The sequence below is a fragment of the Passer montanus genome, unplaced genomic scaffold, assembly GCF_014805655.1.
Source record: "Passer montanus isolate IOZ18808 unplaced genomic scaffold, ASM1480565v1 scaffold5, whole genome shotgun sequence".
NCBI classification, from domain to species: domain Eukaryota; kingdom Metazoa; phylum Chordata; class Aves; order Passeriformes; family Passeridae; genus Passer; species Passer montanus.
In genome coordinates, this window is record NW_024369929.1 from 6438876 (window position 1) to 6459717 (window position 20842).

General features: G+C 44.4%; 1 protein-coding gene across 5 annotated transcripts; it reads right to left on the bottom strand.

The window, feature by feature from the left end:
- Positions 1–10158: 10158 nt before the first annotated feature.
- Positions 10159–20547, bottom strand: LEO1 (LEO1 homolog, Paf1/RNA polymerase II complex component). Of its 5 annotated transcripts, none has more exons than XM_039723313.1 (13): positions 20428–20547; positions 18975–19688; positions 18626–18730; positions 18067–18161; positions 17252–17397; positions 15694–15778; positions 15283–15377; positions 14872–15006; positions 14056–14191; positions 13560–13746; positions 13191–13288; positions 11582–11720; positions 10306–10449 (listed from the first exon to the last, which is right to left on the bottom strand). In XM_039723313.1, the coding sequence occupies exons 1-13, from the start codon at positions 20483–20485 to the stop codon at positions 10442–10444; spliced, it is 2001 nt and encodes a 666-aa protein (XP_039579247.1). In that variant the 5' UTR covers positions 20486–20547; the 3' UTR covers positions 10306–10441. The 5 variants fall into 5 exon arrangements, with proteins under 5 accessions (XP_039579249.1, XP_039579248.1, XP_039579247.1 ...); XM_039723312.1 differs by having other exon boundaries at positions 18626–18733; XM_039723315.1 differs by lacking the exon at positions 11582–11720 and having other exon boundaries at positions 10159–10449.
- Between the last annotated feature and the right edge of the window lie 295 nt (positions 20548–20842).

Consider the following 20842-nt stretch of genomic DNA (forward strand, 5'->3'; position numbering starts at 1 on the left):
TGTTTGCTGCTGGCAGGGTGAGTGCAGCCCGAGCTGCTGCAGAGCCTGATGCCCACTGCCCGAGCTGGCTCCTGCTGCAGGCTGCCACTGCCACCCCAGCAGCTCCTGCACACCCAGCTTTGGGCACAGGCACTTGGGTAACCCCAGGTCACAACCCAGGGCATGCTCAATTATCCCTTTTACTGGAATAACTGTGGCAGTGTTGAACTGTGGGGCAAAACTGAAGGCTAACATCTTTAACACACAGAGCTAGCAGCTCTCAGAGGCTCCATCTGGCCTTGCTCCAACTGGGAATTGTTTGAAGAAGACTTCAAGCCTTTACCAGACCTTCCAGACTCCCACTTCTCCTCTTGTATCACCCACAAAGAGCACAGGAAACCTTTGTACCTGCACCAGAGGTGAGCAAAGCAGAAAAGCCCCCTCAGCAATCGTGTGCACCGAAGCACACCAAGTGGTCAAACACATTATGTGATAAGAAACACCAACAGCTGCTGAATCATTTATGTGATAAACTATTCCCGGAGCATTTGATGGGCTCTATCGGCTGCCATTGCTGAATCAACAGCCCCCATCAGAGCATTTGCAGGGCTGTGACGGGTGAGGAGGGACGTGAACGAACGCGGCGCAGCCATGGAAACCCAGCAGGGCCTGAGCACAGCCTGCACGGCTCCCTCGCCACCAGCACAGCCACGTGTGCAGCCTAAATCAAACCCAGGGAGCACAGGGCCGGCTGGCAGGAGAGCAGCAGAAAGAGAATGCACTGCAGGCCATTTTGCAGAAGGTGGTGGTTGGCTGCTGTCAGCTCAAAGCAGCCGCAGGGAGAACAGCTCTGCACCTCGGCAGCCTGGGGGGCTGGGGGGAAATGAGGTGTTCAGCAGATCCTGAAAATGGAAACAAACGTGGCAACGCTATTTTTTTAAAGATAATAAAACCGTTGCTAAATACACACTTCATTTCAGAATTTACCACAAGCAGAACGAAGCTACCGGTCCTGAGTCCTGTAGAGGAGTGAGAGGAGCCAAAGCCATGGGGAAATGCAGTGAGGAAGCACAGAAAGGGGAGGCCACTCTGTACAGCTGCCCTGGTACCTCCCCAAGGCCACTCAAAGAGCTGCTGTGGCACGAGGGCTGCTCACATCCACACAGGGTGGAATTTCCATGAGCCACCCCTCCAGGAAGCAGTGCCTGGGATTTGCAGAGGGCAAAATGACCAGGTTTTACTACAAACATGCTCCAGGGACACCCCTCACTCCTACAAAATCTGAAATCCTTTCCTGCCACTGCCTTTCTCTAAATGGCAGCTGGGAACCACACTTGTGGTTGTACAGAGTGGGCAGATTTTCAGGAAAAGAAAGAAAACCAGCCATGAAGTGCTGCTGTTGGACAGGTGACAACCTGATCAGCACTGGGGTTGGAAACTTCTCTTGAAAGTGAAAGAGCACACGGGCCCCGTGCTTGTACCCAACTCCATGGAAGCACCTGTGGGATCACCTCGGTGGGTCTGGCAAGAAAACAGCCACTGCCTGCTCCCCCAAAGGTGGAGGAGAGGAATCCCAGAGCGTGCCCAGAACGTGAATCCCCTTCCCGTTTGGTATGAACAGTGCACCAGCCCTCAGCAGGAGCCTCGCTGTGTCCTGTGGTCCCACTGAGGCTCACCAGAGCCGCCTGGCCCAGCAGGTTATTTTGGGGTGTGAATCAGCCCAGGAGCTCCTGCCAGCACACATGACGAGGCAGGAGAGCTGCCAGCTGCCCTTCAGCTGCTGGAGCAGCTCCTCTCTGCACAAACACCCTGGCACAACACCCACTCTTGCTGGCAACAGGAGGTTTGACACCGCTCAACGCTGCTGTGAAGTGCAGGAATCACTCCAGAGCACAGCAAAGGCACACGTAACAGGTTTAACCAAAGCTGCGTATTTTCCTGCCATGGAAACCAGTCACAAGAACCAAAAAGCTGCCCAGTGACAAGAGTTTTCTGTGCTGCTCTCTCCTAATCTGTCCTGTTCCCTTCTGAAACCCTAAAACTGATGAACAACAGCAGGAACTAGTTGCAGCTGGCCCAAAGCAGCAATCTCAGCTTTTCACATCAAAGCTCTGCCAATGCCTTGTCAAGGTCACACTAAAGCACAAGGATATTTCATCTCCCACCTCCAAATGACCTCATGCAATGTGCAGCCTTTCTTCATCTTCACAAAACAGACTCCCCACACACAGACGGACAACAGAACTTCCAGCTGTAAGGCCTAAAGGCACCTTTTTTTTCCCAGAAGCAGGAATAATCCAGGGTCTGAGCAAATGGGAGCTGATAAGTGCTTGGTGGTCCACAACTGAATGACAGAGATGCCACCACATTTAGGAAATGCTCAAAAGGCAGCCATGTAAATTGCAGTCCTGCCTTGTTTATGACACATAGAAAATGTGCAGATTGAAGCCATAGCAAAAGGTGAGCTGGGGCTCAGAAAACCTCTGGGAAACTGGAGACAGCTGAGCAGCACAATCAGCCCTGTGAAATCACAGGTTAAAATCTGTCAGAAAAGGTTACATCAAGTTTATCCTGTCTCAGAGGACAGAGGTCCATGTGCAAACCTATTTTTCTATGAACTTAAACCCAGTGGAGTTTCCTGCCAAGCAACCCGATGACCAAGGCACTCAGTGCTCTGTACTGCAGAGCTCTGGCTTCAGAGGTTTGCTGCTCTCTGCATCTCACAAACATTTCCCTGCTTTCTAAACCTTTAAGGGGTTTGTAAGGCGAGCTGCCATGCCACACCACGGCCCCAAATTCACCACCTGAGCCTCAGAGAGCTTTCACACACAGCCCAAACCCCAGCACTGTTCACAGCTCTCAGGACCCTTCCCATAAACCACCTTGGAGCAGAATAAAATTCTTGGAGTGGAATAAAACGCTGAACACACCATAACTCAGGCAACAGCCAAGCACTTGGGAGCAGAAGTGCAGCCCTGCCTTGCAGCAGCAGCACAGGGCGAGCCCACAGCCTCGGGTGCAAGGATGAGCCGTGAGTGATGGGAGGGCAGGCACGTGTTGGAGCTGCACGGGCTCAGCAGCTCCTGGCCCAGCTGGGCTCCAGCAGGAGCTGCCTGGGGCTGCTCCACTCCCTCCCCGAGCTCAGGGCTGTGGGACAGGCAGAGACCTCACGCCTTCGTTGCTGAATACAGGGTTGTTTTTTCAGCCTAAATTGCATTAGTATGTATTCTTCTTTTTAAAAAAAATTATGTTTAATTTTTAAATTTTAATATATAATGCAATTTTCCGGTTTATTTTATCGCCCTCTTTGTTGCCAGTTTAAAAACACATATATTTATATGGCTTGGAAAGAACCATCTGGAATAACGACTTGAAAAACACATCCTTCTGGCAGACAACTTGTAATGGGTAATTAGGGTGTTTACAGAAAGCTGGGGCATGCCTGGGTTTTTTTATTTGTGAGCCCACTCTTCATTAATTCCCACATTTCCCCAAGTGCAAGAAATAACATTCTGCCTCTCTGAGCCTTGGCTGCAGCACCCACCGTGTGAGAGGGCAGGGTCTGACACCTCCAAAGCAGGGACTGCCCCAGGGCAGGGGCCCTGCAGAAGGCAGCGGCACTTTGGGACAGACCCAGCGTCACCCACAGAGCCCCTCTGTGAGAGCAAACACCTGCCAGCAGCTCTGCTCCCAAAACAAGACTTCCCCCCTCTATTTAATGTCAGGTTTCCTTTAATCTTAAAGCTTTTCAGGTTTTGGAAACAACGTGGTGTAAGAAAAACCTAAAAGCTGGACTTGCTCAAGATCAAAGTCTGTGGTGTTCAGATTCTCTGGAAAAATCCCTTCGCCCAGGATTTTTCTCCTGGGAAGCTGAGAACCCTCAGAAAAAGGAAAACAAGTCTTACCTCCTTTGCTTCGCCCGTGTTGTGCTCCCATGTGGAATGTGTTTGGAGATTGTTTACCCACAGGTGATTGTTTCATTGGATTCTGCTGTGAATTATTTTGTCTCATTGTCCAACCAGTGCCAAGCTGTGTCAGGACTCTGGCGAGAGTCACAAGTTTTCATTATTATCTCTTTAGCATTCTGTAAGTCTCCTTTCTGTTTTCTTTAGTAGAATATAGTATAGTATTCTTTATTATAGTATCATAAAATAATAAATTAGCCTTCTGAGAACATGGAGTCAGATTCATCATTCCTTCCTGCCACGAGGATCCCGGCAAATACCATAAAGTTCTTCAAAAAGCCAACCTACCTAAAATCTGTAATAACTTTGGAAAGGCTATTACTCTTCTAAAATTTTACAGTCACAGTCTGCTGGGGGGAAAAAAAAAGTTTGCTCAGAGTTCAGCCCCAGAGCATGCAATACACCAGTCCTAAACCACTGCCAGAGATCTTCTCACACAGCTCAAATGTAACACCTTAACTGTGTCAAAAAGCTGGAGATCTCATGTCCAGACTCATGGCAACAGAGCTGATCTGCCAGCACACCTTGGATGATGTTGTGTAACAACAGAAACCTGTTTGGCCCAGGAAAGTCTGAAGAGATTTAATAGGATCCTGGCAAATACCAGAAAAGTTCTTCAAAAAGCCAACCTACCTAAAATCTGTAATAACTTTGGAAAGGCTATTACTCTTCTAAAATTTTACAGTCACAGTCTGCTGGGGGGGAAGAAAAAAGTTTGCTCAGAGTTCAGCCCCAGAGCATGCAATACACCAGTCCTAAACCACTGCCAGAGATCTTCTCACACAGCTCAAATGTAACACCTTAACTGTGTCAAAAAGCTGGAGATCTCATGTCCAGACCCCTGGCAACAGAGCTGATCTGCCAGCACACCTTGGATGATGTTGTGTAACAACAGAAACCTGTTTGGCCCAGGAAAGTCTGAAGAGATTTAATAAATTGTGAAAGGCAGACAAGAAGGAAAGCAAAAACAGAGGTAAAGAGAGGCTCAAAAGGAGTCCATGACGCTCAAAATAATTTATTTCCCCAAACAAGCTTCCTTCCAGCTTGTCTGGGAATTGTATTTTGTGCAGGAAAGTGAGTGTCAGATGTAAACTACTGTCATACCCAGTGCTATGTCCAAAGTATGAACTGTCCCAAACATCCAGGTCAGCACTCTCAACCTTCTCCAACCCACAGCCTCAGTTCTTGACAGTAGCATGAGCTCATCTGCTTTTCCAACAGAAGCCTCTTCCCAGCCTTTCAGCAAGTCTGGATCTCTGGCAAGTAACTTCAGAGCCAGAAATCAGACTTTAAAATGCTGCTGCACACAGTGTGGGACTTCTGCAGAGGTGTAAGTATTTGTAAGAACACACTGCAATCACAATGCTTTGCACATTTATGTAATTCCCATCATGTAAATCCAGAATGCCCCTAATAAATGTCATTGCACTTGTATTAAGGACATTTAAATGGCTTGAAAAATCTCAGATAATCCAGCTTACTCAAAAATTTTGCTGGCTAACTGAAGGGAAAATTGTCCCAAGGAAAAAACAGGAGCAGAGGCAGTAAATAACTGAGGAAAACAGCAGCCCTGATGTCCACCAAAGTGCCAAATTACAAAGTGACAGAAGTCTTCAAACTGGCAGTGCAGCATTCAGAAATTTATTTTTCCCAGTATCTAGCAATGTTGTGCTGTGGCAGGACTAAATCTTCGACAGACAACCACATACATGGTGCTGCATGCCAGAGCTACTGAAGTTTAGTGTTTGAGAAAGTCTGAGAGCCAGAATAATCCTATTTATTTCTCAGAGATCAAACAGGATTTGCAAAAGGGTAACATATCCACAGATTAGTGAAATGTTCTCAGTTTAAATGCGGTCACTTTGCAATCATGCCCAGTAAGTATTTTCATCTGTAGATTTAAAAGAAGTTTTGACCATGAGAGACATGAGAAGTGAAAAATACACATTCCATGTATATTAATATATATAAATATAGAGACATATATATATGGATATATGTATAGTAATATATATTATATATGTGAAAAAAACCTGGGAATGATATTCATAAAACACCAATCCCTCCTTATCCACCCCTCATGAATTTTGGCTCACTCATACAGGAAGGTTCTTCTGCTCTGAGCAAAGGGAACACACCAACACAGATGCTCATAGCATCTCCTTAGCACAGAAAGAATCAACATTCTCTAGTGACTGACTTTTCTAAACAAGGATTTCTTTGGGAGAAGGAACTTCAGGACACTATCAAAGCAGCAGTTTTTTACAAAGACACAGTCCAAGCTGGAATCATCTAGAATTAATTGAGAATGACTCTAAAGTGATGCCCAGCTGCAAGTGGCCCCCAGGCAGCAGGGCCATGGAGGGGAGCACTCTGCAGCCTCCCCCTGCCTCGAGGGAGCAGGGGCTGAGCCCTGGGGAGCAGCCACGGACACGGGGAGATGGGGAAGCTCTGTCAGGGAAGCTCAGCTTGGACATTTAGAGAAGGCTCCTTGCCCAGAGGGTGGCTGGGCACTGGAGCAGCTGCCCCAGGTCACAGCACCAAGCCTGGCAGAGTTCCAGAAGTGTTTGACTGCTCTCAGTCCCATGGTTTAGTTTGAAGCAGCTCTGAGGAGCAGCGAGCTGGACTCACCATCCTTATGGCTCCCTCCCAGCCTGAGATCCCCTGGGATTCCCTGTGCCAAAGCCTACCTGCAGCCAAAGTACCTGTTCTGAAGAGCTTCCCTCACTGTCACCAAGGGTCTTAACAGGTGTGAAACTTCCAGGTTTTTGCTCTTAATTCCTTGTGCCCTGACCCTACTGTGCAAACAGCAGTATCACTCACTCAGCTCTCAACAGAAAAGCCTTCAGCCAAGACAAGTGCAAGCCCACTGCTTCCAAAAGAATCTGCAGCCCCTTAGATGAGGGGAAAACACTGCAGTGGGCTGAGCTGACTGCAGCACCAACCCTGATGTGGGCAGGAAGGAGCCCTTCTGAAGGAGCTCTCTACAACACTCTTATTCTAAAACAAAAACCAGCCATTTGCAAATGGAGATCCTGGGAAAACATGACCTAACCAGTCACAGCAGACACAAACCTAATTATCAACCAGACAAGCACCATAAATAACCTAAATAGATGCACAGATGTTACCTCTGTGATAAGAACAGGAGCAGTTAGAGCTGCAGAAAACTCTGGAGCTCATTCAGTCACTACAGGACAACATTTGGTATCTTTGAATATTCATTCCCCTGTCCCATATTTTTTTCATCTCACTGGAATTAAGGATATTTAAAATTAGATGTGGCTATTTTAATACCCAGCAAACACTTTTATTCACAGCAACATCCTACCCAGCATGTCTACAGTAAGGGCAGCCAGATCAAATTAGCTGGCTGTCAAGATAAAAGTCAATATATTCCTTATATATTCCCACTATCCATGACTGCAAGAGAAGGAAGTGCCCTTGGGTTTATTTGAAGATGTAATTCCATAATGGAATACTTTGGTCAGTGGGCAGCAATGCCTTCAGGGTGCTGTGCTCAGCTGGGCTGCTCCTCCCTGACCTGAAGGCTACAGAAACTCCCAGGACATCCCAGTTCCAGGGCTGCTCCCTGTGACACCCCCTGGGCTCTGACAGCCCCTATTCAAACTGCCCTGTGGCAGCTGTGCTGCTGCTTCCTGGCTGGTTTGGCAAATTTCTGGAAAGGTTTCAGCCCAGACCTGAAATGAAGACGGACAGACCAGGCACAGCCTGTGACTGCACGCTGCACTGAGTGCTGAAATAAAGACAATTTTGTCCTGATGACTTTAGAGAACATCTAGTAATTCCTGTACTTTCCACTGGAGGTACTTGTCTTTCTTCCCAAGATAGCTTCATTTGCACATCCTACTTAGGAAGGAGAAAACTTATTTCCTCAGGGATCTGCCCCCCTCCTACCTGGAGTATTTTGCTTTCACAGCAGAGCCCACTCAGGCAGTGAGAGGTCAGGGCTGAGTCTCTTGACACTGCAGCACACCTGAATCTTTTACCAACCCACCACAAGTACTCACCAGGCACTAAAACAGGCTTTATGAACCCTCATTCCATCAACAGACAGACTGGGAGGCTGGGAAAAGGGAGAGCAAAATCTGTCTTCGAGTTAAATAAAACCATACATTGGACCCACAACTGAAAAAATACTGGGGATAAGGCTAAGTTCATTCAAGTGACTTTAATTACAAGATGATTGTTAAACCAATTTAAGCTGAGAAAACACTTTCTAAAAGTCCAAATTTTAATAAAACTTTAAAGGAGTAATTTACAAAAGAGGACAGTGTAAAAAATTACTTCTTTTCATCTTTGTAATCCACAAAAAGCCTCATTTTTGGAAGCTAAAGTGGACCACTTACTTAGTAAAGGCTTAGTCAGCTAAGTAGTCATCAAACTTACAAAAGTGATTAAAACATTTTCATTCTGAGGAGTGTAGTAAAAATAAAAATAGCCAACATTTCCATTAAACTGTTATAAAAGTAAACACATTACCAGTGAAATTATGCTGTCTTTTCCATATGCCAAATTTGTTATTTTAGAGGTATCTGGGAGGCTTTTATGTGAAAGTACAGCATGTTACATCCATCTAGAATGAGTCCCTTCCTAAACTGGCTTCTTCCTGAGAAGGTTACCAGTGGAGAGCAGGTAACCTCATGTAAGGAGCCAGCCTCCCAGCAGAGGTCTAAACTAAGAGGATTACAGGGTCAAAATTCCAGCAGCTGGGGGACTTCATCTGCACATGAAAGAGGCACAGAAATTCTCAGATAAGTATTTAAGTATAAAAAAAGAGTTTCTCAGGCCTTCAGACTTCCAAGTGAATTTTTTCACTTTTTCTTACTCGCAGTCTCCAGTGCAGTCAGCTGCTCAGCAGAAAATATTAACACATGCAGAGCTGTGTGCTCTGCAGCCAGAAGGCTCCTGTGCCTTCCAGACAGGAGAAGTGGAGGCAGAGCATTGTGGCAAACAACTATCCCAGTTAAAGGTGACAAAGGCAAGGTGTCCAGGCTGAAAGCTCTAAGTCAAAGAGCCAGGGAATGTCACAAACAAAATGGTCATTAAGAAGCACTTTGTCCCTTCTGTTTTAGAAAAAAAGCCAAATTCAGTTTGGCAGGAGAGAGATGGGGACCAATCCCTCTTCAATAACTACCAGCTACTTTATTTCAGCTTGTGTAGCACAAATCCACATCATAAACTTTGCACAGCATCACTCAATGGTTTCGGTTGTAGGGGAGTTCAGCTACTTCTGCTTTCTCAGCTTCAAGTCACATTCAGGCTCTGCAGGACTGTGTGAGAAGTCAGCCAAAAGAAGAAAGCTGAAAGCACAGAAAACATATGCATGCTCTCTCATCAGTGAGAAAAACTGCACATGGTATTTCATCTCTGAAAGAGTGGAAAAGTTCAGCCATTTCTTCTGCTGTTTTACAGCTGGTATTGTATTGTCAAATAAGGTGTTTTTAAGAAGTGTAAGCACAGAATTGTTTCTGTCTAGAACATTCTCCTCCAGTGACATCCCAGCTAAAAAAAATATTTATAAAACCTACCAGAAACAAGAGGAAATGGCATCATAAGAATTACATGAGATTGTGAGACACAATTGTCATGTTGCATTTTTTGCACTGTGATTAATTTCACCTTTTAAAGGAGACTTTCAGCTCTGCTGGCAGAAATGTCAGTTTTGTTGAAATAAGTGCTTTCACTCTGACATTTACATCACTAGCACATGAATATTATTATTGTTGTTATTATTATTATTATTACTGCTCTGGCAAGATGCAAATATTCATTTTGGACTTCAATGCATGAAAAAGAAACATCTTATGTGATCAGTTAACTGTGAATTTCATGCAGTTAAAATGATTTACTCAAACATGGCAAGAAATATTTTTAGTCAGCAAATTCTACCAGCATAGTAATGTACTGTCCAGTAAACAGGAAATAAGGAATATCTAGGGAAGAAACAGAGTTGCACTGTACCACTGTATGTTCTTAGCAAGCTCCATCATCACACCCTGGTCAGGCACACTTCTCATTTAAGCATTCCACAGAGGTTAACATGGCTTCTCCTAATGAACTCACTAAGTTAATGACCAATTCACTTGGTAAACAGCTACTACAGTTCTCAAAACTGAAATGCACTGTGCAAGATTAAAATCAGCACTGTGACAATCCCTGGTGCAACATTTGCTGCAATGAGACAAAACTCTTAAGAGTCAAAGGAAGTCAAAAAAACTTTATTCACACCAGAAACGCAGACATAGGAATTTTCCTTTATCAAAATAAGCCCCTTATGGTTACTTACATCTGTGCTCTAACAGAACTGTACAATATATATAAACATATATATAGAAAAAACAACAACAAAAAAATCAACTGCTGCGCTTCCTTAATATTAATCATCATCTTCTTCCTCTTCATCACTGATCACGTATTTCTTAGGCTTCTTACTTGCTTTGTCATCATCATCTGCTTTTCTCTTTCCAGAAGGTTCACCCTCCTGAAGGCAAAAAAATGACAAAAATAAACCACCCTACTTCCAGCTGAGGTAGAAAAAACACAGAACAATAACAAAAAGACCTCAAAGTCTTTCTTGTAAGAAAAGCAAAATTACTACTTGTAGTTTTTCCATTCTGTGCTACTGTGAAGCAGGGCTGGTTCTGTGCTAGTCCTCACCCTCAGCACTCAGTGGCTGCTCCCAGTGTCACACCCCAGAGCAGGAGGGTCCAGGAAGCTGCAGCTCCATCCCCTTGCTGGCCCTGCATCCACACCTGCTCTGCCTGAGCATGGCATGCACAGAGTCTCTCTGCAATATCTGCATTTACAGCATGAGGGGCACTCTCAGAGGTCTCATGAGCATGGACACCTCCTCGAATTTGCAGTGAGTTCTCCAGCATACAGACACACTCCCTGCAGCAGCCCCTGCAGCTTTGCTAAATTTTCAGACTATTTATACCTGTATGGCCTGAATCAGAGCTACTCAAGCAAAGAAGGAATTCAGGAAGTGGGCAGGCATTTTGCTCATCAGAAAGACAAAACTAAACTAACTGTTCTCTGGCATAAATAAAAAAAATTAGGAGGAATCACTCAGAATCAAAGCCAGTTAACAGTCCAAGATATGTAAGAGTTTATAGTTTATGAGGCTGCAAAAAGCTGGTCAAGGGAACTCAAATCACTGAGTTAATTACCTGCTTACAAGAAATACCATAAAGACTTTTATAGGGTTGATCTTCAGTTTTTAGGTCATGGAGTCAACAGGTTGATTTTTGCTCCATGTATATTTCCATGAGTTCAGTTTGAATCATCCATCCAAACAACATTTTAAATCATGACTTGTTCATGCAAAACTCATCAATAGTGACATGAGGAACAAGTGGTAACTCAATTATAGCTAAAAAGAAGTGTATCTTTAAAAATACTCTCAGGCCTAAGTAACCTCATCCCTTTTTCCATTTGTTGGTTTTGGAAGTGGGGGTTTGGTTTTGTTTGTTGGTTTGGTTTTTTTTTTAAAGCAACTTGCTTGGATTTTAAGGAGGAAAGATTGAGTTCTATAACTTTAGTGTTTCAGAACTCCGAGGAATAATTATTTATCCAAAAGCATTTGATTCTATATTAATGTGTTCAGTACGTACCGGGAGAATCGCAGTTACGAAGGAATTTTAAGCAGGGAAAACAGAAATTAACAGGGGTGGGAATCTCAATGATAGCTTCTTCCTCAGAACAAACATTCTCTTGTAATCTAGCTGGGCTATTGTTCAGTGAGTCATCTTCCTGTTCAGCAGAATATCCCCATTAACTGCAGCAACAGTGAAACTACTTGCTGTGTGGTGATAAAGTATATTATTAATAACAGACTGACATTTGCAGTAACGGTAACAAATTGTTATCAGCACAGAGATTTGTGCTGTGCTGCTGACTGACAGCAGGTAAAAGCGAGTGAGTGTACAAGGAAGCCAGAGCTCCACACGTGTGGGTAGGCACTGAACAGCACACTCCCCCTGCGGGCAGTGAACACAGGAGCTGCAGCAGCACTGGGGCTTTCTGTGACACTGCAGCACCACTCCAAGGCCCCGCAGCAGCATTACCTTCCAGCCACTCTTTAAAATGGAGGCTGCTGCTCCTCAGGCAGCAGAGAAGTGCTGCTGATTAGACCTTTTCTTCTGTGAGAATGGAACTGACAAGTCCTCACATTGCTGTATCATGAACTAACACATCTAGTAAGAGTCTTAAAAATAAACAATTCAATTTCTACTAACAAATGCTCACAGGGCTCACAAAATTACAGATTTGACTACATGGCTCGTTATGGCTGTTATATTCCCTGATATATTAAATTTTTCTGATGTATCATAAAAATCCAGGAATCTATGTCTTTAGAAGACAAAACTAATTTTTACTAATTCCACTTCACATTACAATGCCTGTTAGTGCAAATAACTCAGCTGACTGTAAGAGCAGAACTCAAGAACCTGCATTCAGCACACAGAAAACACCCAGGGGGCTGGGGAGTGAGGCCTCCCTGGGACTTTACAGGAAACACAGCACAGAAATGAAAATGAGAGCAGCTTACTCCTTGTGTAACACTGCAGTGCTGTATCAGCAGTGACAGACTTGAACAGAACCTCAAATACAATGTTCACAAAAACTCAGTTAATAAGACCCAGCAGTCATAAATTACAAACCAATAAAACACCATTTAGATTGGGAAACAGCACTACTGCTGTAGCTAACAGTTAATTTGATCAGGGCCCAATGTTTCAGATGATGCTGGGGTGATGGGACATGTATGTTTAGTAAAGGACAGTAAGTCTTTTTAACTCAGTTTTTTAACTCTTCTATTTAAAAAGAGCAGAAATACTATGTGAAAATGCTTCCACTATTTCCATAATAAACAGGAGAGGACCATGTAACTTAGGTAACACTGCACTAGGATTCAATATTAAGTCTTCTTACTGCTTGCATAATTTCAGTAAATTCATTTTACATAACTCTGCATAAATTTTTCCATCTTTAAATCAGCAATAACAATAGTGTCCTCCTTTGGGAATCACTCAGGTCTGTGAACTAATGCAGTGCATAAGAAATTGGTGATTAATTACCATGGAAAGCATGCCAAGTCAAATAACACATTCATCATGGTGTGAATGAAACCACAGAAACCCCAAGTTTAAACACTAGATTTAGTGAAGGAAATGTTCCTCATTAAAAATGAGCAGCTTAAGAACAAAGTCCTTCTCTTACCTCATCACTATTAAGTTTCTTTGCTTTGAGTAGTCTTTGGGTTTTATCATCATCTGAGCCTTCGTCACTGTCAGAAGAGTAGATTCTAGCACGTTCCTCTGCACATTCCAGAAAAAAACAAAAAGCCAAATATGTTTATCTGAAACTGGTGTGGAAGAGAGAATATTAAAAACGTCTTATATTTAGTGCCACACAATGTTTGCAGAACCTAAGTCCAGAGTAAACAAAATAAACTCATACCAACTCAATTAACGTCTCCTCATGTATCGAACGAACGGGCAAAATCCTGTCTCACCAAGGCTCTCCTGTGCAATTACCCTGTCTGAATCACACAGGCCGTAATGACATGCTGTTAAGGTTCATGATTACCTCTGATGCCACCTTTGTATCTGTTTTTGATAGCTGCCAGACTGATTGCATCATCCCCCTCGTCCTCCTCGTCGTAGCGGTCGGGCTCCAGGTAACTGGCGCTCAGCCCGCGCTGGTGCTGCTTCTCGCGCATCCGCCGCTGCTGCGACTCCCGGCGGATGGAAGCCCTCAGCCTCTCCTCTTCTTTCTGGCCAAACACACAAGCAAGGTACTGAGGGATAAAAACCCCCAAACCTCCTCAAGACAACCTCCTATCCTACTGTAGCATCATTATTCTCGTATTCTACTGTAGCCTTTTACACAGCAGTGTAAAGGCTGCAAATATTCTCCTTGTTTTGTCATTTGCAAGCCACACCCATGGTTTGGAACTCTTGCTTAAAACTCCAAAACATTACTGTTTTTCATAAAACATAGAATATTCAAAAATGTCCAGCTCTATTACAGCTGTGATAATTAAGATTAAACCAGCACACTGGAGAGTTCCATGCCACAGTACCTTGATCATTTCTGTGCGCTGAGACTCTGGATCACGGCCTGCCATTGGCAAAATACGAATTTTCTGGGTCTTGGAACATCTGTCTGCCAGAGACAGAGTCATCTTCCTGTGAGTGGCACTGTCTGTAGAGTGTGGCCTGGTAAAAAATTGCTAGGGGTTAAAAACTTCTTTAAGGAACACATCAATTTTCAAAAGACAATGGTAGGGCCAGCATAATTGAGAATTTAGATTCATCTGCACAAAAGTAAAAGCACCAACCCTTTTTGAAAAGTATTTATGTGCACTGTAAGAGCTACTGGAGACAGCAAGTCTTCTCTCAGTAAAATCACCAGTCCAACCATTAACAGCTAGACTCAAATATCTCTACGGCCTTTTAAACCCTTAATTATGCTAGAATCCTACAATCTTTGACCCTTATCAACCTACACATACATCCTCCTCACAGTTCACATCAATATCTCAAGAAACAGTTGCCACCTTGATAGCAACTGTACCTCAGACAAAAGATTAATTTCAGGGAATAGTAATATTTTTTCTGACTCAAATGAGGACTTACATGTAAAAATGCAAATTAAACATGAATACAAAAACCTATAGGTAGCCTACATAATGCAGGAAATGGCACATTAACATTCCCAACTTAGACACCTAATGTAGGACAAATCTTACTGAAAAACTGAGTTTGGAAAATAGCACATTCTTACTAACCAGTGAAGCTCTGAAGCTTTACAAACTGGTATATCTAATCTTTCTATACCAGTTACAACACTTAATTGCAAAAACAGTATCAACATTTGATATAGAACAGCAGTTTACCTGAAGGTTAACTTGGTCTTGAACACAGCCTGTCCTTGCAGGCCTGTCCCTTGTCTGATGAACAAATGATTGTGGTCTCCTTGCAGCGGCGCCTTGTACACGTCAAAGACCTCATTGCCCAAGTGGAGGGACATGCTTAAAAGAGATTCCCACATCAGTCACTTGATAAAACCACTGCAGTCTATATTTTTTGCCTCATTTCTAAATGGAGAAAGGCTTCATGTTTCCTTTTTATATCTAGCCAATAATTATATGTCAATCTAAACTAAGCAGAGCATAAACCTTTCAAAGCACTGGGACTAAAATAATTTGTACTGTGCACAACTGATGTCAAAGTTTGCTGACCTTCCAATTTTGCATGTCACAGCAAGAACAACTGCATTACTTCAGTAACAAAGGGAGCAAACTAACCTTCCATCTGACCATTTAACTATCCGTGCATTACTCTCCCTGATCTCATTCCCCTCCTCATCTCGTCGCATCCGCCATCGTATTGTGTTTTCTACCTGTAGGGGGAAAAAACAAGACAGTTTTTCTAGCTCATAAGGAATGCTGGGGTAAAATACACTCTATATAGGTCAAGAATCGCAGTTAGAAAGGCTTGATAATTTGTGGCATAATGCAAAGAAATAAAGGTGCAAAGTATTGCTTTTACAGGTGAAATGCAGCTATCAAGCTTTTAAAAAATTTATTACTGAAATAGTCAGTGCCCACACTTTCCTAATCTGAAAACTCAAAACATCATTCCAAAAGATGTGAAACAGACTTTGAAGGAAAGTACCTAGGTGAGTGTAAAAGACAAAAGGAAAATGAATACTATACCTTGAGTTTTAACCTAGTTCTACCTTCTTCATCAAGCATCTCCTCATCTTCAAATTCATCTTCATAATACTGGGGATCAAAAGGTCTGCAAAGAATTTTACAACATATTCTTTATTCTTCTAAGAAAATTAAAGAAGATTATTGCAGAGTTCTGCAAGTTAACAGGTGCTTGAGAGGTTCAGATTATTCCTGCCCACAACAGCAGGTACTGCAGTGTGGGACAGCCCTTCCTGCAGCCAGGGAATTCACTGCACTGATTCCCAGCCTGGGGGTCTGACCCAAGGCTCCTCTCTACCATCAGCTACAGGGTAACATTCACACTCTCTGAATGTGCCAGCTGAAGAAAACAAGTCTGCCTCGGAAAATTCTGTTTCCTTATGTCAGCATGATAAGGTCAGGTTAAGCATGGAACAAAAAATATAGGAGATCATACAGGGAAAATAAAATGAAAGAAATATCTCATAAATGAGGTGAATTGGGGATTTTCTAAGAGCACAATCCTTGTTGATTTTTTCTTTGTTTTTATTTCAATCTCAAAACCAACCAAAGAGAAAGGAAGATGAGATTGTTTTTCCTCTCTTCCACCAAAAAAAATCTGATGACTGTGCCACAAAATGTTTGCAGAACCAAGTGAGTGAGTGGGGGGAACCCTTTCCCTAACCTCCTTCCTCACAGTTCCTAGGCTGCTCAAGGGAAAAGTGATGGACTTTGCTACTGTACAATTCTGTTTTCAGTCCTGTCTGACCTCCAGAAATCACCAGGAGTTCTCTCACTGGTAGCAGCCACTACCCAGATTTGGAACAGTTCTTCCCTGAAACAGCCTGGAGCCCCAGCCCAGCAGAATGACTGAGCTGAGGTGTGACCCCAACAAGGCTGTGCTGCCAGCTCAAACTGCACCTTGGGAACAAGGCAAGAAAGGTGCTCAGCAGAACAATCAGATTCAACAGCACCGTGCTGCAAGTGCTGAAGGAGGCCTTTAGGGCCAAACCTAACATCACAAACAGTTCTCATAATAGATTTTGCTGCTCCTTAGGCATTCCAGTAAATGTCTTCATTTAGATGAATAGGAAAACAAGTAACCAGCCTACTCCTTAGTCATTCCAGTAAATGCCTTCAGTTTGGGTTAGATGAATAGGAAAACAAGTAACCAGCCTCTTCATAAATAGTACATTTAACATATGCAAATAAAAAAGGCCTTATTCTGAAATTCAAAATGATGTTTTGAATCACTGGAAAGTGCATAAAAGTCGGTGCATTTGCCTTTCACATCTCTGAGAGCCTAAACTTATGCTTACAATTCAACTGACAGCATGTGCTTTCAATTAAACCACATTTTTGTCTGTTTTTTACAGACAATAAGTTATTCAATCAAGCTGAAACCCACCTTCATAATAAAATTACCTGATTAGAAAACAACAGCCATTACTATTGACTAATCACAACCAAAAATATGCATCTTAATGTCAACAACTTTAAATAGGGTAAACATATACTAAACAAAAGCAATATAGGGAAACACTAAAAGACTTTATCAATCCTGTATTTAATGTGCAATTACCTGGGCTCCACACTGAGGAAGTTGGGCAGCTTCACAAAATACAAATCATTACCCAAGTCTGTGTTTACTTTTGGTATTTCTACCTCTATTCTGGTCTCTGGAATAGGCTCCTCTTCCTGCTGTTCTTGACTCAGCCCATTCTCATCCTAGTGAAAAAACAGAACAGGAGCATAAGTGAAAAAAATCTATCCGGCTACTGCTGCTCTAATAATTACATTTTGCTAAAAGAAAAGTCATTCATAGGCACAGAGAGGTCAGGAAGATCTGGATTAAAGAATTCAGGCATTTTCATTGAAAGGAATTCAATGCAGCATTGTCACGTGGCACATTAAGTGACTTCAAGCACCAGTGCAAACTCAGGAGACCAAAGACAATAAAGAACAGCAAAGGAGCCAACAGAGTTTTCAGCTGAGCACTGGAGACTGGGGGACACTTTCTACAAGATTAAAGAAGGTATTTTTATCTATTATCAATAAAAGATGAAACATTATCATAAAAATGAAAATATTTCTCAAATAGCTGTAATAAGATGCCAAAGACAGCTATGGCTGTGGTTTTTATTTGGTAGCAATCAAACTATTCTTTATAATTTTTTTAGAGTTCAGAAAGTGGAGCAGGGATGGGGTACAGCAGATTAAATCTGATATTGTTATGTATAAAATTTTTATAATTTTTTCAGCTGAGACAAAATTATCTGTAACGCTACTTAATGTCACTACTCTTTTTTTTCACTAGAATATTACCCAAATCAATTGGTGTTCTGCATTTCAGAGTGCAATGGCATGTTAATTATCTCAAAAGTCAAGTCCACTCACAATGGGCTGTCCTGGGGTTGGTGGCTTGTCTTCTCCATCACTCCCTGAGGAAATGTCATCGGCACCTCCAAACAGATCCATGACATCTGCATGCTCTTCAGCAGAAAAATTACAATTTTAAACCACACATATATGAACACACAACCCTAATGCAAGGTTTATTTATCAAATAAGGAAATCAAGTTGAAAAATGGCAATAGAAGAATTTAAGATAATCCTTATTCAAGTAATTGAACAGATGTAAAGAAATTTCATTACGCATTTTGGAGGTTTTACTTCTCAGAAAATAAATGCCTCTTCCTTAGCCAGCTAAACCATCACAAAACATAGTACAGGTTCCCCAGGCTGCTCTGATTAAAGGAACCATTTTTCAATATCTTTCAGTAAAGATGCATGAAAGAATATTTGCAGAAGAGAAAACTTCTCAGAGCTATGTGGAGAGGATCAGCATGTGCATCCCACACAGAACTGCTCATGTCTGTTTGCTTATAGGTGATGAATTGCAGGCTCAAGAGGAGGATTAAAGGACCCAAAATCCCACAACCCCCCCAGCTTTTACCTTTCTGCCCTTCTGTGTCACTCTCTGCTTCTGAATCTGATGCAATTGGTTTCTTCCGCTTCATCCGCAGAACTTCATCCTCACTATCGCTGCCCCTTGCAGACTCTGCTAAGGAGCACAATTATTCTCAGCAAATTAAAAATTTTGGTCCACAAATTAAAAAATTCCTCTCTATTAATAAGCCCTCAAAGTGCTGCATCAAAAAAAAAAATTGCAAAGATGACTATAGTTAAAAACTATGAAATCAATGCCTTTACAGTGAAGTTTCAATCTTTTCAGGCCAATGTGAACAAAACAATAAAGAGAGAACAAACCAGCAGCAAATCATTATTTCTGTATTCATTCCTACCAGATTTGTGCTCTTGCTCCTCCTCATCAGAGTGCTGGGCCCTTTCCTCATCATCAGAGTTCTGCATCTTCTCCTCCTCAGACCGCTGGGCCCTTTCATCGTCGTCAGAGTTCTGCATCTTCTCCTCATCCGAGGCCTGTGGCCTTTCCTCATCATCAGAGTTCTGCATTTTCTCTTCATCCGAGTTCTGGAGTCTTTCCTCATCATCAGACACCTGTGGCCTTTCATCTTCATCCGAGTTCTGCACCTTCTCCTCATCGTCAGAGTTCTGCTGCCTCTCCTGATCGTCAGAGTTCTGCTGCCTCTCCTCATCGTCCGACTGGTCGCTTTTGTCCTCCTTGCCCCACTTCTCGTCCTCGGAGTGCGCCTTGTCAGAGCCCTCTCCCTCGGAGCGGTGGCTGCCCTCCTCGGGCTCGTCCTCGTCGTCGTCGTGCGCGGCCTCGGAGGCGCTGCGCTGCTCCGCGTCCGACTGCTCGTTGTCCTCGTTGTCCTCGTGCCCCGAGCCCTCGGAGCGGTTGTAGGACCTCTCGGAGCGGTTGTCGCTGCCCGAGTGGCGGGAGGCGCCGTCGTCCTCGCTGTCGTCTCCGAACAGCTCCTTGTTGCTGGGTTTGATGGCCTCCCTGTCGTCGTCCTGGTCGCTGTCGCTGCCAGAGGCGTTGCTCCCGGAGCCCGCGTGCTCCTGCTCGGAATCGGAGTCGGAGCCGGAGTCGGAGTCTGCAAAACAAACGCGGCCCCTCAGGAGTCAGGGTGCCCCTCTGGGGAGGCACGAGAGGTGATGTGCACTGCTGTCACAAGAACCCCGAAAACAGAACCAGCCCCCAGAGAGAACCTCCAGAGAATGGTCAGCAAGGTCAGCAAAGGGAGCCAGAATAGTAAAATAAAATGGCTGCTAATAAAGGCACAGCACTTTGAAAAATGATGGATGGCCCAAAACTTTCAAACCACAAGCTGTGGTCTAGATTCTAAAACTGTAGAAGAAATAAAGAATTACACAAACGAAAGTAACAATTAAAATAGTGAAGACTCAAACAAGTAACTATATAAACGCGGCTTATAAGACCCTACAAATCCAAAACTGTCACTCTGTATTGAATCCAAGTCATCTACCCAGGGAGGTTTATGACAATGGAGCTACTCCTCACTGCCGAGGCTGGTAAATGCGGTTTCCAACAGGAAAATAAAAGAACGCCTGCCTTGAAAAGTAATTTACAGGAACGCGTACAAGAATTTGTAAAACGGCAGGGACCTAAAACAGGTGTCCCACTGTTTCCAGAGCTCGGCTGCGGCCGAACAACCTTCCCTGCAGGCACCGGACCCGGCCCGGGCTCCGCGCCGCTCGCCCGCGCTCGGGGCAGCGGCAGAGGCGAGGCGGGCGGGCGGCACAGCCCACGGCGGGGGCACCCGGGTGGAGGGAGAGCGAACGAGAGAGAGGGAGGCGAGAAGCCGCCCGCACCTTTGTGCTCCGGCTCCGAGTCCGCGTCGCTGCCGAACAGATCCGCCATGTCGGCCATGGCGGCAGAGCGGCCCACGGCGCCGCGCAGTGACGTCACACCGAGCGGCGCGCGCGCGCAGGCCGCCCGCCGCCCTCAAAGGGGGCACCTCCTCTTAAAGGGGCCGCGCCCGCGGCCGTGAGGGGACATGGCCTGGGCGGGGAGCGGCATCGCGGGGCCGGGGCTGTCGGTGCCCGGTGCACCTCCGCAGCGCCCCGCACAGAGCAGCCGCCCTCCCCTGCCCGCGGCGCCCGCCCGGCCCCGCAGGTGCCGCTGTGGCGCTCTGTCCGCCCGCCCCGCGCTGAGGGACACGCTCCCCTCAGCGGCACCGCGCCGCTCCCTGCCCCGCCGGGCGGGAAAGGCGCTGTTCCCAGAGAA